This window comes from Acanthaster planci, linkage group LG02, assembly GCF_054643075.1.
Source record: "Acanthaster planci isolate LZ-2023a linkage group LG02, COTS_SCS, whole genome shotgun sequence".
Taxonomy (NCBI): Eukaryota; Metazoa; Echinodermata; class Asteroidea; order Valvatida; family Acanthasteridae; genus Acanthaster; species Acanthaster planci.
Window position 1 is genome coordinate 35,601,734 of NC_141778.1, and position 27,964 is coordinate 35,629,697.

At 38.8% G+C, this 27,964-nt stretch overlaps 3 protein-coding genes across 21 annotated transcripts in view; 2 read left to right on the plus strand and 1 right to left on the minus strand.

The window, feature by feature from the left end:
• The window catches only part of LOC110985944 (uncharacterized), a 31,450-nt gene extending 17,834 nt beyond the window's left edge, over positions 1–13,616 (plus strand). For all 5 annotated transcript variants that reach the window (XM_022247428.2, XM_087132902.1, XM_022247429.2 and 2 more), the window contains 6 exons: positions 6,294–6,362; positions 6,724–6,771; positions 7,171–7,311; positions 7,592–7,666; positions 8,247–8,439; positions 9,293–13,616. In XM_022247428.2, coding sequence (XP_022103120.2) covers positions 6,294–6,362; positions 6,724–6,771; positions 7,171–7,311; positions 7,592–7,666; positions 8,247–8,439; positions 9,293–9,395 — 629 coding nt within the window. In that variant the 3' untranslated portion in view covers positions 9,396–13,616. The remainder of the gene's footprint in view (positions 1–6,293; positions 6,363–6,723; positions 6,772–7,170; positions 7,312–7,591; positions 7,667–8,246; positions 8,440–9,292) is intronic.
• On the minus strand, positions 11,056–24,866 carry nfxl1 (nuclear transcription factor, X-box binding like 1). 8 transcript variants are annotated; one of them, XM_087132896.1, is made up of 19 exons: positions 24,723–24,866; positions 23,520–23,766; positions 22,706–22,882; positions 21,535–21,644; positions 21,121–21,254; positions 20,488–20,666; positions 20,046–20,207; positions 19,497–19,712; positions 19,047–19,162; positions 18,584–18,715; positions 18,368–18,458; positions 17,782–17,902; positions 17,328–17,490; positions 16,948–17,061; positions 16,450–16,581; positions 16,047–16,213; positions 15,213–15,393; positions 14,795–14,935; positions 11,056–14,353 (listed from the first exon to the last, which is right to left on the minus strand). In XM_087132896.1, the coding sequence occupies exons 2-19, from the start codon at positions 23,722–23,724 to the stop codon at positions 14,180–14,182; spliced, it is 2,715 nt and encodes a 904-aa protein (XP_086989022.1). In that variant the 5' UTR covers positions 23,725–23,766; positions 24,723–24,866; the 3' UTR covers positions 11,056–14,179. The 8 variants fall into 8 exon arrangements, with proteins under 8 accessions (XP_086989022.1, XP_086989024.1, XP_086989020.1 ...); XM_087132898.1 differs by having other exon boundaries at positions 23,520–23,797; positions 24,723–24,833; XM_087132894.1 differs by having other exon boundaries at positions 24,580–24,825.
• ofd1 (OFD1 centriole and centriolar satellite protein) overlaps positions 20,225–27,964 on the plus strand; it is a 197,881-nt gene continuing 190,141 nt past the window's right edge. For 7 of the 8 annotated variants that reach the window (XR_015424319.1, XR_015424317.1, XR_015424318.1 and 4 more), the window contains exon 1: positions 20,225–20,243. Coding sequence is in view for 2 of the 8 variants with exons in the window: in XM_087132892.1 (XP_086989018.1) it covers positions 20,239–20,243 (5 nt within the window). In the remaining 6 variants the exon portion in view is untranslated. Of the gene's footprint in view, positions 20,244–26,291; positions 26,454–27,964 lie in introns of those variants that run through there. The other variant, XM_087132891.1, reaches the window with a different exon arrangement.

Sequence of the window (27,964 nt, forward strand, 5' to 3'; positions counted from 1 at the left end):
TTAACGGTTGTCTAATTGCTGGGGACAAGAAATTTCTTCTTTTGGGCAAGTAAAAAATAAGGACAAATTGCCCGACGGACAGGTACTTTTTTTTTTTGAAATAAAAGTGTCCGTTTTTCGTGGCCAAGAATAGGAGCTAGAAAATTTACCTTTGATTTACCTTTTCCTCTTCACAAAAGCTTTTTAAAAGTTGTAAAAATTAAACAGCTAGGCCTATGTGGTATACAATGTTTTGTTGCATCGTTATGTCCATGTACATGTACAGACTTGCGTGTACATGTATGTATAAAGCATGTATGTACATGTATATTTAGCATGGCACCTTTCCACACAAGGGAAAATGCATAAACAAATAAACTGTAAAATACCCTGGTGTCTGGGTACCGAACCTCATTTTTAATTGTGTGACGCAGCAGAGCTTTTGACGGCCGGAAGCTCGAAGACTGTTTTACATGTAGCTGTGACTTACATTAGTGAATTTTGCCTGGTACTTGTGTGTGTACCTTTTGCTGACATCAGGCAAAATTGTCAAGTGGTTGAGAAAATAATATGAGAAAAAAAGAAGTTAAGAAAAAAATGGTTGTGACAAACGTAACAAAATGGTGGACAGACATTTGCAATTCCTAAAATCAAATCTTAACCCTAACAGTCCCAAATCCTCCAATTTCAAGATAATTTTACATACCCCCCTAGGGGGTTAGGGTTAATTTTGTCATCTGATAGAAAAAACCCACAAATATGGTGTACTGTAAACTATTATTGTAAAAACTTTTTCAGGAAGATATATGTTTTTTGTTCAGGTTATCTGCTCAAGGAATGGCAAAATCAGCCTGTTTCATGTTTGTCACTCTGTGGACAGACACCGCGACATATGTACGTTATTCCATAATAACATGTAGCTCTACTTAAATTCCGGTTTACTTAAAATAATAAAAAGCCCTAGATTTTGACACACTTCAATGTTATACATGTAGCACCTATGTTTTAACAGATGAATTGCTTTTCTCCATGAGAGTGGTATTTTAAATTACCTAAAATAATATAAGCTGGATATTTTCATCAAGATCCTGATTATTTTAACAAAGAACAACCAAATCCTATTAAACTGTGTAATCTCCACAATTATACCAGTACGTCTATCAGTAAAATCATTAACCCCCAACTGCCAACATGGCTAAGCATATTTTTTGGCTTACACTACATAGGACTTACATAATACTAAGTAATAGTCTGAGCCCGAAGGACCTAGTGCTACAAATTACTACTTCTGGCTAGGGTACTTTCATTGTTACTCATACAGAGAACAATTAAGCCATGCATTCATAGTGCCACAGCACTGTATGGTACATTGTCTTATCTATTGTATTCTATGGCTTCACAGAACAATAAGGTCATGTCCTCTTACAAGCAACAGCGCTGATTACTACGTTTTACTACAAGTAGTAATTTGTGGTATTATGTAGGGTTAGGGTTAAAGTTTATTTCTTGACTCTCAACACTGTTAAAGAAAGAGATGATTTTGGTTATGTGCAAATGTGGGGTCAGACCCAGTTCCATTCAATATGTTGAGGCAGCGCAATATGGTCTGTTGGAGTAGTTTGGAAGATTTCACACAGAAAGTAGGCATGAATTTCTGCATGGCTGAGCGTAAAACAACACAAGGTATTAAATATGATCATGAAGTACTAATTTCTGAACTGATTTGTAATTGATAACAGATGATAATATTGACGTACATGTATATCAAATCCGTAATCACAAAATTTGAAAATGGTGTCTCACCGATAATCGGATCTTGAAGTCGGCAGTTCTGAATGTCATACGATACCGTAAAAAATGTGGACAATCAAAAAGCAGTGAGTAAATCAAAGAAAAGAAAGGATCCCAAACTTTTATCTTTTTATGACTTGAACAATCACATTTTCACCAAGTACATTTTCACAATCTCTGATCCAAAATACAAATGTACAACAACTTCAGGATATCCATCAATTTTTCATGGTGACATAGCAGATACATTTTACTGCTTTGTGGGATGTTGACCGTTGACATCAGCCCAGATAGTACACTGTTTTTCATTTGATATTCACAAGTCCCCTCGTGGACATGCAGGTTTCTGGAATTTCACTGTTCCTAGAAATACAAAATGACATCCTGGATGTAAAATATTGTTAACCCTAACTATCCCAAACGTGCCATACTCCAACATCAGGTTTTGTGAGGTTTTGGCAGGTTTGGTACTGTACCTGATGAAATTCTTGTTGAATTTTGTGAGACTTAAATGAAAGGCCCAGGGAGATGGTGTTGGATTCTGTGTGAGTTGGGACATACACATGTACAGGGGTCATTGTGTGCAGTGTCTGTCTTGCTGTACCAATTGTTGGACTATGCTTGATTTTGTCAGTTTTGGTACTGTTCAGTGCAAGTCATCCTATACTGCATAGACCCATCCATACCATATCACTCAAACTCCAACGGGCTCATTCTGTTGGAGTTTATCAGGTTTGGTGCAGTAACCTACATGTACAAGTACATAGACAAGTACATGAACCTGTTGGATTTGCGAGGTTCAGAGTGCTTTCTCGTGCAGGAGCCTAGGGGGTTAAGGTTAATGCTAAAAATCAAAGGTCATGAGTTCATCATCAAAGGTTCTTTGTGTGCAGTGTCTGGCTTGCTGTACCAATTGTTGGACTCATGACCTTTGATTTGAAAGTGGACAATTTATATTAATTTCTAAGATGCATAAACCTAAAATCTTACTCCTACGGGAGCTGGTCAATGTAATTGTGAGATTTGTTCCGAAATGAAGGAGTATGAGACGTTAATGGGGGAGAAAGTAACTTGCATTGCATACATGTGAAAGTGCACTCATGTTCACGTGCAGTGGCAACAGACTATTCATACGCCATGGAGAATAACATGGTCAGTATAGGAGTATCTTGGGCTGAATCGTGGGTTATCTTGTACATGTTTGTGTGTACATGTGAAGCTTCTAGAAAAGAGACAGCATCCTACATGTACATCCATGCTTGTTTGCAGAGTCTACAGTTTTCAATGTGTCGGAGAAAAAGAAATTTGAGACTTGTGCGTGAGGATGAACTTTGTTTACAGCCGTATCTCCCCATGACATTTTGGGCTCACTGGCATACAGTATCATTAACATAAAATGAGTCTGTCTGAATGCAGTGGAAAAAAGGGACTCGTGGAAGCCCATTTTGTGGAGATATTTTCATTCATAAAATGAAAACTCCATTTTTTCATGTTACTTTTGGAAGATGGTCTTGTCACCTCTTGTTTAAAGGTTATAATTGGGGAAAGAAAGTGTTTTATTTTCCTTACCTTGTTAACATATACGTGTAGGGGAGCTCAATTTCTTCACATTAAATATATGTAAAGGACACTTCAAAGCAGGAAATGTCATTATTATCATGGTTATTACCACTTGCAGGTGTATTTAGTTACATTCATTCTCCATCAGCCTGTAACAAACACAATGGGTTTTATGAATAAAAAGTAACATTTGCCTTTACATTTACTACTATTTTGAAGCATTTACTTGGGTTTGTATGAATAATAATGAAGCGAATGCTTTAAATTCATGTGAACAAAACAGCTTGAATTATTCTTACTAAAACCACTGTTGCTACACAGGTACCTCGTGGTTCATGGCAAGCTTTTGCTGAGTTACATGTACATACATGTAAAAGACGCCTTGCAACAATACATTGTTCTCAATGGATAAGAAGGGCACAAAGGAACCAGTCCATTCCAGAGATGGTGGTCGCTATGCAAAAGCTGCCCTGAATCATGAGGTATAGCAACAGTGTCTTTAGTCTGGGGAATTCAAATCGTTTTGTTTTGTTCAGTCAGATGACTCAGTGCGCCAGATTTTATTCAAATTTAACTCGCAAATGGTTTATTTTCTTCATCAACGTTTTGCTATCCAAATTACTGCCATCATGCTGATCTGCCATGCTGAGGTCTCAAGATATAGCACCGTGCTGCACTGTGTATGTCTGTACGTGCAGACAACGGAAGCCCTCTTGTGCAAAACCATTCGGCTGTGCAGTCAGCCACCCACAAGCATAAAGCATTTGCTAATATTTATACAAGATTCTGAATAGTCAAAGAAACATTTATTCCTACAAATTCAAGCATTTGCTTAATCTCAATGGTTTGACTTCTCGGTAAATGCTTTTGCTGTTTGCTTGAACTTCATAGCATTTGCTAGTTTTATTCATATGACCCAATATACTGGCTGGAACTACAAGTGTGCTACACATGTATGGTATCAAGCATGCATATACTTTGAAACGAGCTGGAATTTGGAAAGGAAAGTATACATGTGTAAGGTGTATACTTCCAAATTTTGTATATTTTGTAAATGGTGTTGTCTTTTTCACAATGTGAATATTAACCACATTTACTTCTGTTTACATTTACCTGCTTTTCAAACCAAAGCACCCAAATCACAGTGTGCAAGGTACATATGTTCTGACTTTTGACAATTAAACTATCGGTATGCATGTGCATGGACTTCTTTCAAGACGCAAGGGCTCACAAAGTGGTAAAACATACAGTGTGGCTTTACTACATGTACCTCTTTGGAGGCTATGTACAGCAACAAAAATAAAATAACTGCCTTTCCCTTTTTGCTTGCTGACGCTGAACGATATTAGCCTTTCAAAATTTATTTCATAAAAATGTATCTGGAGATTTGTGTTTTAACCTGAAGGGAAGCTGCCAGTCCATCAGTTGTCTGGATCGATGTGTATTTGACTGAAACGACCTTAAGCAGTCCCTATTGTCACCAGCTCAGTCACCCAGAAACACAAAAAGGCACCGGGCTTTATCAATGCTGTTTGCATGGTGCTTTGTGTGTACAGTGCCCTCCTATACTTTTTGCAGTCAGCCTTAAAGGGTTGTGAAGACCTCCATAGACAAAGTTTTTATTAATCGTTGAAAGTATCCACTAGTATGGCAGTAACAGATAAGGGATTTAAAAATGCAATGAAGTGCCCTTTGTTGTGGTTAATTTCACTGACCTCGCAAATGTGTTTCAATCCTGAGAAATGATGGTGTTGCAGTAGGTGTGATGTACAGTTGAGAACCAACAGTAGCAGCAAAGTTATAGTTAGGCACCCTTTTGGTATATGTGGACCCAAGAGGGACATGCAAAGTTATAGTTAGGCACCCTTTTGGTATATCTGGACCCAAGAGGGACATGGAAAGTTATAGTTAGGCACCCTTTTGGTATATCTGGACCCAAGAGGGACATGCAAAGTTTTAGTTAGGCACCCTTTTGGTATATCTGGACCCAAGAGGGACATGCAAAGTTATAGTTAGGCACCCTTTTGGTATATCTGGACCCAAGAGGGACATGCAAAGTTATAGTTAGGCACCCTTTTGGTATATCTGGACCCAAGAGGGAGATGGGACATGCACAATTTATGTGTCTATGGAATCTTTGGATGTAACATACATGGTTCTGACCATGTGGCCCTGGTCAGCGTGACTTTTGATGTCAAAATTTCAGTGGGAAAGTTATGCAGGCTTATTGCGTCTTTGTACGTGTAGGTTTGGCAACACGTGGTTGGTGTGATCTCAAAACACCCAAAATTCTGGACTGAATTTTTTGAACTTGACCCAAGACAAGCATTGACACACCAGCGATGATGTCTTCTCAAATGTACATCAGAGATATGTAAATTTTGTATTTTAATGAGATTCCTCTGAGGGCAGGGCCATTTTTTCAAAACTCTTTTGAAATTTTTTTTCTCCCATTTATTAATCAAAACAACAATTTTAACATTCTGGATATCATTTAAAACATACAATTTCAATTATAACTAATGAGATACTTTTCGTAGGCTACATTAAGTGCTACATGTTTATATAGAAAAATAGAAAAATTGAGAAATGCATTAGAAATTTTTAAAAAGCTATTTTGTAAATTAAATAACATTAGATTTAAAAACACATTCAATTAAAAAGACATGTATGCTTTCCATTTCTCAAAAATATGTTCCGGTATTTTTTACACTTATTGTGCTTTGTACAAGACCTAACCCACAACGTTGACATAATGTATCCTTTGTAATCAGCCACATTGTTTTGCCATTCTTTGTCAAGGAAGATCTCTCTTCAAGATGAAAGCCAGAGTTTGTAATAATTTATTTACTGACAGCCCATACCCTGCATTCATAATTTGGTTACATGCAAGGGGATCCCTTAGTGATGATGTCTTAACTTTGAGAATTGAATGTTATTGTGTTTGATATTTGTTTGTGTAGGTTCCCTCCCACCAAGCCCAGCAGACAGTGGGGTAGCATCAGATAAAGAGGCTGATCCCACTCAAACAGGTACATGTTCCGGTACTTACCTTAGTAATTATCCCATGTTTGCAAGAACACTTCAGAAACAAAGAAGTATAGCAAGATTGTAGGTCTTGCCAACTTGCTTTGTTATTTGTATAACCAAGTTCTTATAAATGGGTTGGAAGAACAAAAACAAACATTCAAAAGAGAAACAGTTTTCTCCTATACAAGTATACGTAAAATTTAATAATATAATACAGATTTGGCTAACACTGGGGTTGTGAATGATAACAGAAAGAGGTAATATACATTAGGTATCTTATTCTACATGTTGCCCTACATGGCACATAGAACAAATGTTTTGTTGGTAGTTAATGAGGAGTTCCTTTTTAAATGATCATTCCAGACGCTCAAGAAAATGACTCCGTTCTTGCCACTTCATGCCATCAACCAGGTAAATCAAAAACCAAACTTAAAGGTATTGAATGAAACAACCTTGCATGCCTTCAGTTCAGAGAGAATGTCTCCATGCATAAATTCATATGCAGAGCCTCAGAAACTCATCAGGTGAAGTTAAATTGTAACTGTCACACAGTCACTTACATGTAGCCATGTATTCCCTGTTCAAATGGAAAATACATGTGCACAAATGCATGAAAACATTGATTGGTTAGATTTACAGGTAATTACAGGAACTGAGTGGAGGGATCATTTGACACGAACAAAACTGATTGTATAAAACTTATTCTCTCTTTAGATGCTTTGAGGCTTTTTAAATATGGTAGATTTAGTGAGATCTTTCAATGTATAAAATGTGGTTGTGGCATTGAATGAGCATTTTTGTTTGTTTTAGATACTCACCAAGACCCTTCTGTGATAGTTAGCATGATACCTGACTATGAGGTGGAGCTAGAAAGTGATTCAGTGAGTGAAGTACAGGTGCCATACTCCCCAGAGATAACACACAATTACAGCAAGAAACCAAGTAAAAAGAGTAAGTTGTAGATTTAGCATTGCACTTGGAATAGAGCAAACTGTCTCAAGGTGACTACAGAGAGGCAGATTCAGGGAGATCAAGGATACCGTGTGGCAAAAATGTCTGGTAATAAAAGATGATCAAAGCTTCGGACTAATTAAACACCTTAAATTTATTGCAGTCTACTTGTGTATGGTAGGGGTTCGATGCACATGTAGTCAAGGCTGTGTTACCGATGAGGTCATTTGTGAAGTGATAGCTTCTCAACATTGAATAATTCTCGTTTTCTTCATACTAGGTCGGAAATCCAAGCCAAGGTCACCTGATGACTTACATGTACAGTCATCATGCAGCAAAAGAAAAACCCGAGAAAGTAAGACATGATTCAACAACATTTTATGTTATTTGTATTCTCATTTTGCATTGTACAACCTAGGGGACATTAGCCCTAGTTTCATACCATTTTCATGATGTGGATAATGTAAAGGTTGTTGTTTCATATCTGTTGATGGAATTTTCATATCTGTTTATATGATACTGTGCCTCATTTGGATCGTTGCCAACATGTTGAGAGTTTGTCATTCAGAATTAACATCACATTGTTAATTATCAAGATAGATTGTCAAGGTGTATTGTTTTCTATAAAACAACTTTTTTCTTTGCCCTACTTCGACTGATTTAGGACTCTATAATTTTGGTAACTAGCCATTTTGGATTCCATATTTAAATTGCAGACTTCACTGTACAAATTGACTTGTTGACAGTTTGTATGATGAATTTTTCATGCAATTTGACACTATATCATTTGCTTTTGTGTACATGAATCTTTTACAGCAGTGTCAAGAACTGCTCTGGAAGTCTAAATATTTTGTGTTCAGGGAGTCATTGGTGATCTGCAGATCATAATATGTGGTTGTTTGACGTTTCAAGTCATATTTAATTTTCATTTTCAGGTCATACCACCTACCTCTGGGAGTTCCTCCTGGAACTTCTTCAAAACGTGGAAACATGTCCACGTTTTATCAAATGGACCAACAGGGAAGAAGGCATCTTCAAGTTAGTGGACTCCAAAGCAGTGTCAAAGTTATGGGGTCAGCACAAAAACAAGCCAGACATGAACTATGAAACAATGGGCAGGGCATTAAGGTGAGAGGTCAGATGAAGGGCTCTAGAAGCAATTAGAACTCTTCACTGGGTAGTCTCATTAATTACTTGCATGAAATAGGAATGACAGCTGAGATCACAATAGGTCGAACCAATAGGCTTGTCATTGTCTCTATAGTTGCCCAACCTATGCAGATTCCTGATCTATTGTGCCAATATCATGCATCAATTCTACATGTCTTCCTTTTTTAATATGCCTTATGTGGATACGGAGGACTAGATTTGTTGTCTGAAAGTTTTTTGGTTGTTGATTTCAGGAACTTGATCAGGCATAAGGGTCATTCAAAATTTGGGGTCTAAAAGTGTGACATTTTTGTGTCCCTGACCTGTGTGATTTGACAGGGAAATATCCTTGGAATTGATTTCAAACTACTTGTATCTCTATTTGTTTGGCAGGTAATTTGCATTAATTCTTTACTCTTGGAAATTAAAGCATGTGTTGTGAACTTACAAATCGTATGTCAGATGTGACAGGGACACGGAAAAATTGGCCCCCAAATTTGTAGAATGACCTATAAGGTAAATTTATAATTATTGGATGGGATAAGAAATCCCAGAACATTTTCATGATCGGGGTCTGTTCATTTTTGATCAGGTGGTTCCTAGAAGCCAAAGAATAGAAATTTCAACTCCAGACTGCAGTCTAGCTAAGAGTTCCTTGAGAGAAAACACAAGGAAGTCTATGTTCTAGGTTTGGAAGAGTTCAATGCTACAAAGTCAAGTATAGGCTGACAAATCCAATATATTTGATATTGTGAACGTTACCAGACATGGAATACTGCCCCAACATCCTTTCACCTGTACTGGCATGCAAAGCTATTTCTTGTCTTGACAGATACTACTATCAACGAGGTATTCTAGCAAAGGTGGATGGACAGAGGCTTGTCTACAAATTCTGTGAAATTCCCAAGAACATCACCGAGGTGGAATGTAGCTGAATAATAGGAATGTACAGTATTGCAAGGAAATCACTCCATATCATGGGTACCACTGTGTATTGTGTTGATAGATGGATGGTAGTACATGTACATTTAGGTTCTTACCCGTTATTAGCCTTGGCTGTAGGATGTGGCCATTCAGGCTGACTCAGGTGTAACCATTGGATGTGCCACCTTGGTGTAGCTGTCTGCATATTATAGTGGTGCCAAGTCCATGCTGCAAACTGGTGTATTGAGTGACGTCAGGTTTACAATCCCAATATTCCAAAAAGACAGTGAGCACATATTAAAGATCTCTGACAATACAAAGACCTATGCAATAACGACGTGCTTATTTAGTCTTATGTTTGATCACTCATCTAGCTGTTATTCTTTTAGCCAGTTATTGACACTGTTAAGGAAAGTTTCATATGGAAGTTTTCAAGAAGTTTTCTCAGTGTACTGCTTTTGCTGTCGAAAAGCTGCAGTGAGAAAACAAACGTCATTCGTAGCTTTCAGGGTGTCTATTTGGACATTTTGCACTTCTGCCACTTGACACCTCCCCCAAAGGAATATCCAAATGTACTAAAGGCCTTTCAAAGTGTACAGGAAAACCTAGTATTTCTTGGATTTCGCACTGCAGTGCAGAAAATTTATTTAACTTCTGGAAATAAGAATTGCTTGCCTGGGATATTAATATTTTGCTGCCAAAATAATTCCATTTGTAAAAAGAAATGAACTGACACTGAGAGAGATGTTGTGTGTGGGGAGCGAGTTGAAACATAAAAAGAAATTTTATTTTTATGTTATGTAACTATACTTGTACAATTTTAAAGTGAAGTATGGTTCAATTGCCTAAAGTGAGATTTGGTTGACTTTGTAAATATGTATGAAAGTTCTCTCAAATGTGAGTAGATTAGATACTCACATAGATTAGATGGAGGTCAAACCACAAGCCCTATGTGTTCATAAACATTAATGGGTTTCGTAAACTTTATTCAGTGTACGTAATTGTAAATTGTCGAAGGTATCGGATTCATTGAGAAATAATTTTTCCTTCCTCTGGACACTTTGCCTCCAAGTATCACATTTCAATTTGGTCTCATAAAGACAAAATGGACATTGAAATACTGAACAGTTATCCTGATGAAAGGATAGTTAAAGGTTTCGACTTATTCTAGATTTCTAGTCAGGTTTTTTGGTCTTCATTACTGAGGTGACGTACTGCAGCCACTCGTATCTGTGGGAAAAGTCAAGAACTATAGAGACGGCATTCAATTTTTGTGGTTAGTTTTTAATAATTATTGACTGAACCCAACAGAATTGTCTAATTCTGTTAGAATCTACATGAAATGCTAGTTGACAAATTGGTGAACACGATTCCAGGCAGATTGTACATATTGCTGAAGATGAATATTTAGTGGTGAAAAGCTTTGAAAAAAGGTTTTGGTTGGAGTGGTGAGTTTATAAAAACCTACCAGCTGATTATTCTTGACAAAGAATGGGTAGCAGATAGTTAAATTCTGAAACATTCTCAAACAATAATGCCCCCCTGGATAATTATTGTCATTCAATGAATTGAAGTTACAGATGCTTTGTATGATGAACATGTTATATGCAGCAGCTTAAAGTAGCTCAAAAATCCCCTTGAAAACCAACATACATGTAGTCTTTCAAACTGTTTGAAGCTGAAGTGATCAGATCCTCAGTCTATATTTATTGAACTTGTTGCGTAAGGTCTTGAAATTGAACTGAGAAAATACACTGAGTAATGTGATCGCCACATCCAAAAAGGAGTTTCTTCCAGCTTAGCAATACAGGTAACAGTAGTAACTTTGTTAATGAATAACACTTGAATATAAGAATGCACATTACTCCAAACCTGTCATCTTTGAGTTGCAGTTTGGGAAGAGGCATGCACACAGTTTGAATTCATAGGCCACCACACTTGGAGGGTTTTAAGCCCGAATTCCAAACTAATGAATATACTTGCAACATGCTTTGGTTTATTTCAAGTTTACATACAACTGCAGTATTGTTACTGAAGGAAACACTTTGACGACATGCTTGGTTTTGACTGCCAGATAGGAACTATCAATTATGCCGGGGTATACGTAAAAGTAGATAGCATAGAGGCATTCATGGAAACAACATAAAATCTAGAACTACAGGGCAACATCACTGTTAATGAATGTGTAAATATGGACATAAGCTACAAGAATTGTTACGTCCAAAATAGTTGACATGTTTGTGTTTGAATTTGTTCAGCTCTTTTGTTTCAGATTCCAAATCAAAACATGAGTGCAAGTGAACCATTGTTGGTGTTTTTAATACAGATTGCTGTACGAATGACGTACATATCATACATGTACCAGTGTGGGTGTTAAGAGACTATCGGTAGTGGCCCCTAGATAGCAGGTGTTGAATGGTTGTGTAATTGCATAGGAAATAACCAGAGTCTGTTGTATTCAATCACTGTTCGTATCTACAGTTTGACAATCGGGCTACAAGTGGAAAGTTTCCATGGACTAAATTCAGTCTTCTTCAAGAGAATCATCAATGTGTACATGGTCAAATCTATCTCGTACACTTTACTGTTGATAGGCTGTTGACTTGCCAGGCCACAGTTCTACTGTAAAACTCCTTTGATAAAATCATGATGTATGTCTCTTCTACTTCAACTGTTCAAAAAGCCATAATGCAATTTTTGAGAGGTAACTACATATCTGTTGGTTTCTTTCCCGTATTTCCATACATTTTAGCAAACTCCATTGTTATTGAGATTTTTATAATGTGTAAATATCATGGTTGTTTCATACTTTTTAATGAAAGTCGATGATTCCATAAAATTTGTTTTGACTGAAAAATCTGAATAAGAAGGCTAGCTTTGTCATGTGCAGATGACACCTGCCTGGCGTTTGGCTCTGACCAATTGAAGGCACTGTCTGATGACATTGCGTATTTATAGAAGTGTACATGTATCATGTGGAGCTATTGAACACGAGGAAGAAGCACATACAGAGACCGAAAGGGTCAATGGTGGCCACTGCAAGGACACATCAAGTTACGCGTTGCTTGCAGGCTTAAAGGAATGCTGGGAGTTGCTACCACTAGGAATTCGAATTGTGATAGAAATATCGCAGTTTATATTTTGGGTATATGTTCTCTACCGCCAGAACCACAAAACGTCATAACTGACTTTAAAACGTCTGATTTTTACCAAATAAACACCACAGATTGGGAATTTTCGAGCGCATCTGCAAGGATCACTCACTGACTCCTGAGGACTGCTGAAGAGAACTGCACATCTTCTTTGTGCATCTTTTCCATCATTTATTTACTCCAGTATGCCGCAATGAAACACAGCAAGTCTGTGGTTTACAAGCTACCTGGCGGTGGCGATCACTGTGTACAAAGTATGTCTAGGGTCTTCAAGACTGGGGCCGGTAACTGCGCTTTGTCTATGGAGCTGACAAAAGCGGTTAATTGGAGTGTACGGTCTGTGGGGACTTCGTGCCGACCCCATGTGTTTAATAGCTCTGCCATCATACAAAACACTGGTTGCAGTTTTTTTTTTTTTTTACCAGAAGCAAGGTTTCTAATACATGCATACATTCAGTTCATTGAAACTGTGTTGCCTTTGCTGCAGTGTAAGTACAGTGCTTTCAGTTGGTAAAGAATTGCCAATGAGATAAACTAATGGGGTTACATCTGAGGTGCAACGTTTGACCATACCGCAGAGTCAACAGAGAGGTGTGTCATATCAGTTGTAAATGCATTAAAAGAGGGTGAAAATGAACCCGCTACAGGTCAAAAAAATACTGCAGTTTCTAATGAGCAACGAACAAGATTCCAGAAAACATGCTCCTTAGAATATGGAAACACAGAATCTTTGGGACGATAGTTGCATCCGTGTGTAAACTAAAACTCCCATGTTTTCCAAATATGTGCCCCACCTAATAATGCCAAAGTCACTGGTGAGTAAAAGGCCTTTACAAGAATCTTGCACAATGGAAATATTGAGTGACGCATCAAAACGAGGAGTTCAGTTTGGTCTAATGCAAACTACATACATGTATTACTGAAAAAAAAAAAGATCTTAAGACTCGTTTTGTTGGAGCTGGTCACATACAATTTGGAACTTGATAACTTTACTAGGTTACTTTCTGAAACAATTTTGAATAGTTTATTTTTGGGTTCAGACGAAATTCTAAATTGAGTAATAAAAAAGATGAAACTACATGTCCATGTATAGCAGGACAGATTTTTTGCATGAGGGTGAAACATCAGCATGGTATACGTTAGCCTCTGAAATCTGGGAACAATGAATGGCTTAAGATCTAAATTCATCTCGGCCAAGATGTACAGGTTCCAAACCATTTCTCCAAAAGAAAACAATCCTATCCATTCTTGGTTATCTTACTGCCACCATTACTGTTTTGTGCTTAATATAACTATATCTATAGAGGGCGCTGTTCCACCTAGCTGTGAAGGCAACATGTTAATGTTGTCCATTCACTGGTAGGTCTTCCACAACTGGGCTATGTCTCTGTTATTTTGTGCAGTCCCCACGGTAATTTATGAAATGTTTACTGCAACTTTGGTCTTAGATAATTTGAAATTTCTTTTGGTGGAAAGTGGAGCTGCCTGGACCCAAAGGGTCTGAACTTAGCAGACTGACTTCATGAAACTGACGCTTGGGAACGGAGAAAAAGCAGAAAACCACCACCATAAATACCAATACCGTTTGACCAAATAATTAAGATACAACATCTGTGCTTGAAAATCTTTGATCTGGAATGTACTTAATCCCACAACAAACCATAGAGTAGAACAGCTGCAACAATGGTAACTGGAAATAACACCAGAATAAGTTTCTTGTGTTTTTGCCAGAAGCTTGGATGCACAATGTCTTCCTTTCTCCGTCGCTCTCGACGTTTCTTGCCTTTCGTTAAACGTTCGTATTCCTCCAGGTCTCTCTGCATGGCGTATAAAATGACGACACTGAATTAAGTCTAAGATACGAATGTGCACAAACCTTCGGTAACCAAGTATCTCTTCCTTGTCAGGGAAGTACAGCTTGTCAAAGGTAAGGTCATTTTCACTTTGTTTAATGATAGGTGTCTGAATGCCATGTCAGAGGACTTTGATCATGGTTGCTTGTCTTTACAATTCTCTACTATCCTGATGTTCCTGCCCGTCTAACTTTGATATCAAGCTGAGAAACATCCTGTGTTGGCCTTGACTTCTTCAACATTGTAGTGACCATTGAACCTTTGTACATTTTTAATGTGACTCGAGAGTCTAGCATGTGAAATGATGAAACATGAAATTTGTTGACCTTGCGTTGTAACTGCTCACCTGATGAGTAATCAGTTGGAATCACATGCAAGGCAATGAAGGACTATCTTCTAACTCACCTGCTGCCTCGCCTTATCCTGCTCTTCTTTCTGAAGTTTCTCCTCTTCTTTCTTCTTCTCTTGTTTGGCTATTGCTTGCTTGCAAGAAGCATCACACTCGACCTTGACTTGACCTCCCTTCACATCTTTGCAAGGAAAATCCTGATCCAAAACAACATACTCAAGCTGTAACATTGTCATTGTATTTTGCCCTTTAAATCAAATTAATTCACCTCCATTCTGTTCTGTGCAAAATTGAGATTATGATGAAACATGCTTTCTAAACACGAGATAATGTGTCACATTTCAACTAATGTTTTTATTTCAGATGCACCCTGAATGGCATGTTCCCCCTACTCACAAAACAAGTGATCTTGACATGGAATGGTTTTCTCCAGACGGTGATCAGGTAAGCCACAATAAAGCAACGTGATCTCACCTTCTTCCTTCTTTTACATAGACATCTGACGGCTACTTTGTGAGAACATTCTTCAGGTGTTGAGCAATCTCCTTGATGACAGGTTTTACTGCATAGATGAGAGCATGATAGAAGCTTGGTACAAGCACCTTGACAGGATGCCAGTCTAGCCTTTTCATCATTACCAGCAGACGTCCATTTGCTGCGAAATACAATGACGGTACCATAAAGGATAACATTCACTCATCTACAGGTGTAACTTGATTTTGATACACTGAAAGAACATGCAATAGAATGCACCGACATTGACCATCGTGATCTTCCAAAAATTCCTTGAAATATTTCCAAATCCTCACTGCAACATTGAATTATAATATTTGCGTTGTACCAGCAAGCATGAATACATAAATTGATGAATGCTCACATCAGTGGGTACAGTAATCACTTAGTCAAATATGGTCAGGTAATATCTATATTCATAGTGACGCTGACAGGTTGTAATGCTCACTGTTACTTTGAGCCTTCAACGGCCGATGTTAAATCTCCTGATAATTTTTGTATATGCACGCTGTGTCGAAGAAATCTGGGGAAATGGACCATGCACTGAACTTTATGTACATAGCCTATGATGCAGCCAACATTGCTTCATGGTAGGGGCTTCACAATGTTGCAATTTATGTGGCTATGGTAAGAAATATTGCACCTGTTACTTAAAAGAGTCGGCATTTGTTGCAAGTAGCTGTATTTGAATCAGTGGACACACATATATCTTGTCTTTGTGGAAGTCAAATTTTTGGCCAATTATAACAATGTTAGCAAGTGGTTACAGCATGGCTTAAATCAATAACTGCTTACCAGCATTCAATGTGTAACAGCATCATGGTACAATGACATCGTTGTCGAACACTCTGCTTACATGGTGGACACGGTTCTGGATGGCATGGTTTGGTACACGTATGAGGGCAGCCTATAGGTCTTGGCTTACTGCAACCCTCATCACACTGTTGACATTGAGTACCAAACTAAACGGAAAACCACATCAAATGCTTAGAGAGTAAGCCAGGAAGACTTGAACAGACAAAAATGGTCAAAATGTGGAAGGTATTCAAGTAAAGTAAACTGTAAATCTACAGAAACTTTATTTTTATGACCACCTGGTGCCTATCATCAGTTGTTCATTGAAATGAATGCTCTAGCCACATAAATGCCCATGATGATGTTGAATGGACTGTGAAATGATTCTACTGCTCACATATACCTTGGTTTCATCCTCGGCTCCAGTAACGATGTGACATTCCAACGCACAATAATGATTTCCACAAGCTAACAATCGTCCACACTTCTTCTTACATGAAAATGGACGAGCAAAGGTACACGGTAGATCTTGTACCTATCAGGACAAAAATCCAGACCGATGACACCCAGATGTCAGGAGGTACATGGACAGAGAAAACAGGTATGTAACTCTGAATACAATTACGGCGTCTTTAAAGTTCTTCAATTTACAAAACCACCTCAAATTATGAACTAAAAATACTGAAGAGCTCTGTAAATTCCTCTTTATTTTATGCTGATTTCAGAGGGTTCTGTGAACTGGAAACTTACTGACATGTTGCATAAACAGTATGCATCAGAGAGCCACACAAACCTGCTGTACATTATGTCACTGTTGACCTTCAGTCTATTGATATTTCATTGATATAAGCTTGGCCCGCTCGCCAAGCAAGCTAACATTGAGAAAATCCATTCATTTTACCTCATGTTTTCCCAAACACTCAGTGGGTATCGGTACTTGACATGGTGGGCATGGTTTATCCATGACAGTCAGGTGAGATTTAGGCAGAGGTTCCCAGGGTGCCGTCCTTGCACCCTACAACAGGTGTTTGGTATCACAACAAAGGAAAGAAAACTATCAATATCCTGTCAAAGCAACATGAAATAGCAACTATCAAAATGATGAAAGAATCGAACTCACTTGCTGTTGGAAGGACAACAATGCTGATTCATTTCAAATACAATAAAAAAATAAATAAATGAAAGTGAGAGTGTTACCAGGACAACCAGACACTTTCCTGCCTCCTCCAAGGCACTGATGTGACATGTCACTCCATCAATGAAACTGATGAACAAACCTACCTTGTTCTCAATTTGTTTGACGAGTACTGCACTATGACACTGCCATGGGCAACGATGATTGCAGTGAGGTAAGGATTTACCACAAATCTGTTGACATGGTGGACAGCGCTGAAAATGACATCGATGACGGTCACGGACAGCATGGTGACAATCAGGGGGGATTCTGAAGAATTAATCGGACGATATAGAGTCATGATGGTATTGTGGAATGGACAAAGAGTCGTAATATATTGGAGACTGAACAAAGACTAAAAACAGTGCAGGTAATTTCAGGGTAGGGATATGTTTCCAAAATATGCATTTGAAGGAAATGATCAAAGTGAGAAAGGATTCGAAATGAAAATACGCAATTTAGAAAGATCGCACTGCACAAGTGAACAAACAAACAGATGTAATAAAATGAAGTTTATCTAACCAAACTGGAAGTTAAATTACAGTTCAGCGCAGAACTTACTTGCAGGGTTTGTTACATTTTGGCGGTTTAGTTACTTTCTCTCGACCACATGGTACACTAATGGATGTTGAGCCACAGAAACATTTGATGTAATGCGTCTCTTGGCATGGGTAACATAGACCTGATAGATCATGAATGGAGAACAAAACTGTGAAATAAAAAGTCTCAATACAACCCCAGGTAGTGCGACAAACCTCATCAGTATAACGGCTCATGGTGGCAACGACAGCACATGATTGCCCAAGGCAAAATTTGTATTGGGGACCTCAAGAGGGCAATGCACGAACAATGTACCTGCTTGTTGGAATGGTTCATTCAATAGTTACTACAGTGTCGGCTGTGTGGATGTTGCTGGAAATTAAACAAATAGTGACAAGTGAGAATGCCTCTGTACGATTTCCAGTGTGCCTTCACCAGGAGTAACTCATTGAAAAACAGTTGACTAAACTCCTCGACTGTACTGGTTTATTTAAAGTGGTCTGCATGTCTAACTTGACAGTAAGAACACAGTGGACAAATGTTGAGTTTAGGATTCTGTCTATTTCAATTCCAATTCTCAACCACCTTCGTTAGCAATATATTATACCTGGATGACACTGAGAAGGACACTTATGGTTTCGGCATGGAAGTTGTCGACCACATGGCTGTTCACAAGGAGGACATGATCCATCACAACACTGACAAGGAAAATTGCAAACATTCAATGCTGAGATACAAAATCTTTGTGAACTTGTATCTGATCAAATTATTGATCAGAATGTCAACACTATTTTCCTTTTGTACCTTCTGGTAGTCCACTCACCTTTCGTTTACACTGATGCCGCTTACAATCCCTCATTTTCTGACATTTTAAATCACAGAGATACTCCTTGTGACATTGTACGGACTTCTCTCGCTGACCACAACGGCATTTCTTTACACTGAATTGACGACACTATGGTAGAAGAATGAGTTATCTCAAATTTAGGGTGATCAATCCATGGGAAGCTTGCAGTAACACCAAATACCAAGCAGTCTCATTTGGAATTGTATGGTTCTAAAGAGCTAGCACATTCTATGTTACGAACAACCTGCTCTGCTTGTCTTGTGCTGTAACTTTACAAGACTAAGTCAAAATACATTCAGATGACGCCTCTTTATGTTAAATAACCTTTGGGACTAGGTATATTAATTCCACTTGACAAAATACAATAGTACAAATTACAAGACAAGAGGTTCACACAGTCAGCCAGCAGGTCCAGTGACCAACATTTTTTTGTACTTACTATTTCACAGGGACCTGTATGACATCGTCTTGTACATTTATGAAGTCCACATTGTAGAAGCTTGTCACATGTATCACCACAGGTGGGGATAGTCTCAGTACATGGCAGCTCAAAACCTGATCCCAAAATAGCAAACTCGGAGAATTAATATCCGTATCAGTTTATTGGTTCTAGACTTTTGTGATTTTGTAATTCAGAATTATGCAGTAGTGAGGATGCTACAAGAAAGCAGTTTGTGGATTTAGAAGAACTGTTACTAGAGGTACTAGGTAAATAGTCGAGTGATCTGAGATACAGGTACGACCCAATGATTGTGAGTTACTGTGATTTTACCATACACAGTTCCATTTGAAAACCTAACAATTAGTCTGAAATGTTTGTTGAACATGTAGAAGTAATGGTCTATCTTTCGAGACCATAGGTGTTCAAATGAAGGATTCTATGACGTACTTGTTTTACCACATGGACACTGTCTCTTTCCAGCATTAGGACAATCTCCACATGGTCCAGAGTGACACACCTGCTGACAGGTGTGATATCCACAGGATAATTGACGGCCGCAGATGCTGTCACATTGCCACTGTGGCGATGCACATTGCCTTGTAGTCTTCATTTTACCACATAAACAAGATTGCTTGCTGTTCCTGGGACATGGATCACATGCACCTGTTGTACAATGATGGCAATTCCGATGGTTTTACATTTTATTGGAAAAGCAACACTACGTAGTTTTACTTTGCTGAAATTCTCGACGTCGTTAAAGCTACCGAGAAGTTCAGCACAAAGCCAACATTAGACCAGTCATCTTTGATATCACTTTTGATTGTTTTTGACAAGCAAAAAGGAAGAAATTCATAAAAAAGACTCAGCTTATCTAAGGAAAAGGTGCTGGTGTTTCAAGTGAAATAAGTCCTCTTAAGCATAGATAACTCCATTACTTTGTCATTCAGTAACATCTGTAATTTCCCATGTGCTTGAAAATGTTACACCTGTGATTACCAGCATGGCATGGTTGCAGACACTGATGTTGTCCACATGATAATATCTTGCTACAGGGCTGACCACATGACCAGGCCTTGCTGCTACATCGTCGTTGTTGAGGGGTTTGACGTCCACAGTGACATGGGGAGCGGACTGTCTTGGGACACGGTGGACATGGACCTGATGAAGAAGAAATAACACCTTAGCAATAATGTTGTAAATATTTATTTATGTTATGTTTTTGTCTGATATTAAAAACCTAGTCTTGAGTTATCAGGAATATCCATAATATAGCAAGATTCTCAAGAATCTATCTATGGAGGTAAGGAAATGAAAAAAAGCAACCCTTGATAATTTTTTAAAATAAATTATATATGAAAAATCCTGATTTACATGTTGGCTTGGTTGAAGTTTGATCATGTTACTGAGAGGTAAGATTGGGACATATTTGCTAGCTGACCTGGATGGCACAGCAAGAGGCATTTATGGCCACACTGTGGTTGAAGAGGCTTCGCACACATCTCTCCACATGAATGTGGACTAAGCCAAGGATGAAATGGAGGGTCAATGACCTTGCCACAGTAACAGGTGTAACGTTTAGGAATAGCTGAAGATGGACTCTCATAGCGACACTTGGGGCTGCAAAGATGAAATAAAAGTAAGGCTATATTACACCAACAGTCAGCAATGCTTTCAGGAACAAAGCACGCATTCGAGTCCGTGTTGAGCCATGCAGATAGGACAGACTCACACACGTGTTGAAGTGACTTTGCTCATGCTTCATTTTGGGCCTACCCAGTTGGAATATTAAATTAGCTCATTGTCAGTTTCTTGTGGCCAGGCAAGAATTGATCGAACAACAGACAGCCTTTAAAGATCAATTTAGACTTTCCTTTTTAAGTATCAACACAATTTTTAAATGAACTCTATCAAAGACCAACTGATTGTCTGAGTTGACCATTGGCTGTATAAGCCACGCTGAGTTGACCATTGGCTGTATAAGCCACGCTGAGTTGACCATTGGCTGTATAAGCCACGCTGAGTTGACAGGGCCACAAGTCTGAGCCGAGTCTTGAGCATAATGTTTCCTTACCATGACCACATAGAGCTGTTAGTCACTGCAGCATCATCCTCTAGCATCATATTGTTCTGAAGGGCGCCCTCTTTTGCCCATTTCTGGACACAAGACAGATGAAGGATACAAAAGCACTTGCAGCAACTCCATATCTGCAACAGAGAAATCAAAGATGCATGAACTGCTATTACTTATGTGACTTGATTCAAATTTAGTCTTTGTTCACTCACATCCATACACATGAGCCTAATTCTTGTAAATCCAATGATGAGTATGATTTCTATTTCTTATTCAGGAAAAATTATTTATCAAGTTTGGCAATGCATTGAGAAGCAATCAGGATTACCCATTTGTGAATTCTTTCAACATTCCATCTCAATCTTTATATGTTTGCAAAAAGTTACAATATTTCTTTAAAAGTCAGGTACTTACAGCATCCAACCGTTTGATTTTACCAATACAGACTAGACACACATTGGCTCCTGAACGACAAGCATCCACCAAATACTGCATAGTTCTATCTAACTCACTGGTAGAGCCATCTATCAAGACGACAAAATCATACCATACTGGTTAGAATTAAGGAAGTAGAAATGCAGAATTACAATAAAAGATACGACAAACAATTGATATCTGAACCTATGGAATCTGTCACAAAAGATAAACATGAATGCTACATTCAAATCAAGCATGTCATCCATATGACCAAGTTGTCTGATTTCCTGATATTCCTTGACTATCGGAAAATGCCAAATATTTAGAAATAGGTCACCGAAGCATTACTTTGTCCGTTTTATGTAACACACGAGCCCCATGGGGAGTACAGACAGTATAATGTAAAACGTCTGCTTTATGTGGAATGGGTCAGGGCATATGACCTCCGCTGTTTTCCATGCATATGCACGTAGGGTAATGTTTGGAGAAATGTTTGAAAATGTCGCGCTTCCCTGAAGCCACATGCAGTGTCAGATTTATGGATAATTGAAGGGCACCTTTGTGAGATTCGGAGAAGATATACCAATGTAAATTTGAAGTGACAAAAGAAAGACTTTCACATCTTGTGAGAAATCCACGTGCAGATGCACAGAAAAATAAATGTGACAGAATGTTCGTAAGCACTTGTAACATTTTACCAAATTTTGCCCAATACGAATGTGGCTTTTGACCTTGTTCAAGATGTCAGGAAGATGCATTCTTTGAAGTCACTGCATACATGTCTCTCCAGTTAATTTTTCATACAGATACATGGATGTCCGTGTAAAGAGGCCAAATGCGCCAATGCAGGCAATTTCCTGAATTGACTGTACCAAACTAATCCACTTATCTACCTTTCTGGCCTGCATACATCCGGAATGGACTGTACCAAACTATTCCAGTATCTACCTTTCTGGCCTGCATAAATCCTGAATGGACTGTACCAAACTATTCCAGTATCTACCTTTCTGGCCTGCATACATCCTGAATGGACTGTACCAAACTATTCCAGTATCTACCTTTCTGGCCTGCATACATCCTGAATGGACTGTACCAAACTATTCCAGTATCTACCTTTCTGGCCTGCATACATCCTGAATGGACTGTACCAAACTATTCCAGTATCTACCTTTCTGGCCTGCATACATCCTGAATGTGCTCTGCAGGATTTCACTATCCTCCATTTCCTCTTCCGATGATGAATCCTCATTTTCAGCATTGCCTTCTATATGCTTCTGGATTGATTGTTGAATCTGAGCAGATGCTTCAAGGAATCGTTCTTCAGCTGTAGGTTGCTGTTTATCAGCTGCCAGCACAAAGGTAAATGAATATCCAATGTAATGACTGACTTCCACTTTTGAATTGCATGAAGAAGAGGTACTTTTGTACAAATTGTTCCATTTTTAAATGAAATGAAAGTGTTTTCTGGTTAACATTTATGCAATCCTAGAGTAACGGTGGAACACTTGATGCCATCTCAATGTACAGGCCACATTAAAGTTGATGAAAAAATGGCCTGTATTTATTTCAATCTGCTCTGACTTGAAGCACCCCCTCATCAGCAAAGAAGAGATAGGTTGGTGGAAACAGTTTCAACTGGGCACTGGACCCATGGACCGAGACTGTACTATATACATGTATAATCCAGTACAATTACTTGCCCATGCTTTGCGTGTCCCTTTAAATGATGCATAGACCTGTGCAGTAAGTTCCTACCAAAGAACCATAATTTCTATGTAAAAGCACGCCATCCTTTGTTCCCGCACAGAGCAGATAAAGGTTTCCCAATAACTGAATTTCAGTGGGTGCTACATTATGTTCTCCATTATGAGATTGGTAACTGCTGTCAACTGATGCAAAAAGTATGGACAACTGACTCGTCAAATGTTTATTACAATGAATGACATGAATACCATTCCTGATGAATACGAAACCAAACTCACCTCCTGCCTGCCGTGTTGTGTTTCCTTCTCTTTGTTTGTCCTGACCTCTTGATATTTCTCCCCTCTTTTTCGTACCATTTCCATGTACCCACGGGTTTCCTCGGACATCAGCTGATGTATTTTGTTGCCACCCCCTTGGCTGGCCTCGACCCCGCCCCCTACCTCTCCCTTTAGGGAGGTATGATGGACCTGAGTGGTTGGACATTCTGTCTTCTCACTGATTCACTGCTATGCCATCGTCAAGATTCTGCACAAAATGAAGACCTTGATTCTAGTTTCTGTAGTGCATTTAGAAAACATAGCAAGGCCTATCAACAAAACTGGAGAAAGTTTATCCTGGGGTCATTTTATTCTTCAGAATCTTCAGAAATTTAACTGCATGAATTCACTTGGAGGGAATTTCTAAACATGCAGTTAAAGACTTGCGAATCTGTCCAATAGCCATGGTAGCATAATCCCCTACTACTAATCCCCTAATCACTTAATAAGCACACTTAATAAAAGTATTACCATACACAATGTTTGATGCGATAAAAGAAGCTCAATGGTTCACTTTTTGCAGAAGCCCTAGCCCCAGACTGGGGGCCAGTCTACTGGACTACCTTGGCCCCACAATGGTTCATCAAAAAAAAAAAAAAATGCAAAAACGCCTTCTATGAACCCTGTTTTGCGTATATGGCTCACTCACTCCATCGGATCATTGATGTCTTAATATGGGTGATTTCCAGTTTGTTTCTGTCTGTAAAATTTTGGTTTCGATTTTGTCGTCTTCAATTCTGCCATTCATTTACTACAGGCTGAGATCGTTTGACCGATGCTAAACACAGTCAAGATTAACATGATTAGTACATCAATGATTTGATGGGGTGAGTGAGCCATACACGCAAAACGGGGTTCAGAGAAGGCATTTTCGCGGAGTCTCTACTTTTTTGATGGACCGTTGTGGGGTCAGAGGTAGTCCAGCAGACACGACCCCAGTCTGGAGCGATTGAAAAATAGGGGTGTCCAGATGTTAAAAGAGGCGATTCATTTCATAATTGTTCATATATAGTCTGGTTACCTTGTCCTGGAGATGGGCCTACATGTTCAGCATAGTAAGATAAGGCGTGCAATTATGACAACACACATTGACATGATGGAACGTAATAATCATAAGTGAACAAGGAATTTTAGAAAGAGAATTATTTAACCCACGGTCTTTACCAAACGCTGCTTGATGTGAATTTGGCTACACACACGTACATGTACGCTATGCGATCATGATGTACATGTATGTACTATGAGTAGTGTACTACTTGATCTCTTCTCGCTCGCTCTTAATCGTGCATAGCTCCTCTTTTCACTTCGTTCTTGAGGGCGCTAGTAACTTGTTCCCTTGAGGGCGCTATGTAAAAACGTGATTGTGTACGTGGCTACCACGGACGTATATAAAAAAAACCTGGACTTGCAACGCCTTTGTATGAAAAAGAAGCCAACCAGCGGCCATTTTACCGAGCCGAATACAAAGGCGTGGGTTGGCTCCCTACTATTGACGTCAGGAAGAACAAAGGCGGGCATTACCAGGAAAGCTTTGTATTCGGCTCGGTAAAATGGCTGCGAGTGGATTCAATGACTCTATAAGCTGATTAAGGGCTTTGCGAGTCCAGATTTTATTATACACGTCCGTGGTGGCTACACGTACACACAGACATTAAAACGCTTTTAAATAAATAAATGCGTTAATTTTTTGTTTGTGGGCTGCATCCAAATCTCTTGTCTAGAGCTAGGTATTTAGGTCTTTGCTCCATTGGAAATGCGTGGAGACTCTGGAAGCCCGTTTAATTTTGCCACTTTTTGACCCAGTTTCCGGCCTCCAAATTGCTTTAAGCTCAGGTGCGGCCAGCTAGAGTTTCAGTATCATATTTTTTTCAATCGCCCGATTCCATGGCTCTCGGAACTGTCTGATAGAATATCTTGAGTGAATGACTTTTATGCATGAGCTTGGCGGACAAACGTTTTGGGCATTCGGTTTTTTGAAAACCAAAAAAGGTAATCGAAAAAGGTACTGTTTTCTTTTCATTTTCTTTGAAAAATGAAAAAAAGATAAACGATTGGACGGCATACGCGTAAACACGGACCCCAATCAGCCAATATTTGTGGATAGTATTGCTTGAGGTCAGTGCACTAATGTTCTATTTCAGCCAGGTCTAATTCATCCATGGAGGAAGTTTAAACGGGCTACGGTTTTGCTTTAAGAAGTCCATTACATCACAAATGAAACAACTTAGTTTTCAAAAGTTCTTAAAGTGCATCGGTAGAATACGATTTTATTTGTTTCTCGCACTGAAAACAACACCGTAAAGTGGTTGTTTTTATTTTTCCTTTTCAAAAACAAGAAACGACCTGTGTCAATATTTTTTTTATTTCAACTAGGAAAAACGAAAAATGACTCGTTTTTAATTTGATTACGTTGAAAAAACGGAAGAAACTTGTTTTTCCTATTTTGTTTTCAAACCTGTATACGAGCCGAGGGATATCGTGACCGAGGCAACGACGACTCGGAATTACGGGTGACTTGTGGTGCCCGAGACGGACAATCTCGGGCTACGGCTTGGCTTATTGCCATGTATATTGTGTAAAAAATGAAATATGAAGCCGTAGTCATAAAAGGCCTAGCCTTTACTCAAGGCATACATCCTTCATCGCTAACTCGCACAGTGCGTGCATCACTGGTCTCTTTTTTGCGTTGAATGCCACGTCCGCCTTGACAGAAGGCTACAAAAAGTCCAAGTAAACAACGAGACACCGCTCGCTGCGCTTTCTCACGCGAAATTTGAATTCTACGTGGAAGTCAGCGGAGCGGGCCTGGTGTGTGCTACTTCGTGCTGCCTGAAAAAATGCAGTGTTTGGTCTTATGACAGGCAGAGTGTGTTTGCCGGATTGACACATTTTTAAGTAAGAACACATTAATATCGTCCTGGTAATGGTAAACATAGTTGTCTGGCACAGTTTCCATCGAACCTTGCGTAAAATTCCTGGTTTAGCTGTCTTCTTGTGCATGTTGTGGCCCAATTTACGGACAAGTTGACATGGTATTGGTAGAACATAGAAAAACCAAGGAAATTCAAATAGGCCTTGAAAGCCCGTGTACCATATCAAACCCTGAAGATTGCAAAACCGGTGTTCAACTTCAACGTTCATTACCTTTCATGCCTTTAGCAGCCTGTTCCTAAGGTAGGCCTAGTCTGAGTAACCAAGGAGCTCCATCATGTCCATTGAGTAACTTTGACCATTTATCGCCCAGCCATGTCTGCATGTCATGCCACTATTTGCTGGGTCCATATGTTAAATAAAGGCAATTTGTAGGGTCCAAGTTACTCGGACCAATAATAAGGAAACAAATTCTACTTTTCGAAACAACTTATCTGAACAAGTTGTTACTAACAATGTTGGTGATGTTCTCTTTCATATCAGAGAGAAAAAAGAACAGGGCTTTTGGTTGAGGAAAATTTTTGTGTAAAGTGGTAGCGTACATATTGCTGCTCCAAAGAGCTGTGAATGACAACAAATTAGTGAATGTAGTCTGGTTCCTTGACCTGAATGGAGATTAGTTTTGATGAAATCATGAATCCAAAATGCCTCAGTTGGGTACCTACCGGTGAATGAGAAACAAAATGGCCTGATCCGCCTGAGTGGTTGTCTTTTGCCAAACTCGGGTTAGAAATTTGTGGTTGTCTTGTTTAAATATTGTCAAAATTTTTAGTTTTGTTTTGATGCCAATCAGGTTTGGGACCAAAGCCAAATCTAGCCATATCAGCAGTATAGGCTAAGCCGAAGTTCAAAGGTCAGCTACATGTATGTCAAGAATACATGGTTTATTCTTGTGAAATGTTTACTACAATACAAAGTAACTCATCAGCTTTAATTTGACACCTTGCTTGCATCAACATTGTCACATATCACAGAGTTAGGATCCTTCGAAGGTGAAGGGTACAAAACCTACTTTTTCCAAGTTTTTGGTTTGTAAGGTACAAAACCAACTTTTCTGTAAGTTTTTGGTTTCATAGTTTGTTTGTTTTTCACACCAAGTTTTAATGAAATGCTATCCCCTCTGTTAACATTTTGCAAGTGACTGAAATTTCCAATCTCTGGTGAGCACATTATTCAGCCCTTAGCTTTTATGCACCAACACCTTCGACGTGTCCACCTCCCCTGTCAACAAAAAGCCGTGAACGACGCCGCATGTCTCGCACTGCTCTTCTAACTTTCTTTCCATTCCATGAATATATTTCACTCAAAATAGCTCATACCCTGAATCAATAGCCTCTGAATTCCCCTCCAAATGATCCTTAAACTGTCTAAAGCACCCGGCTTACAATTAAGTGAGAATCAGAGATTCCAATAATGATGGTAAGGTTTATTCACATTTGGGAAAAAAAGAAATTTCTCCATCAAATCAGAAACGT

What these genes read in the sequence shown, in the direction of transcription:
- nfxl1 (XM_087132896.1), bottom strand. Translation starts at nt 23,724, where the DNA reads ATGTCCAACCACTCAGGTCCATCATACCTCCCTAAAGGGAGAGGTAGG. An exon ending in CACAACACGGCAGGCAGGAG is followed by an intron (nt 22,883 to 23,519) that starts GTGAGTTTGGTT and finishes TTGTGCTGGCAG; the next exon opens with CTGATAAACAGCAACCTACA. An exon ending in AAATGTAACAAACCCTGCAA is followed by an intron (nt 17,491 to 17,781) that starts GTAAGTTCTGCG and finishes TTAATTCTTCAG; the next exon opens with AATCCCCCCTGATTGTCACC.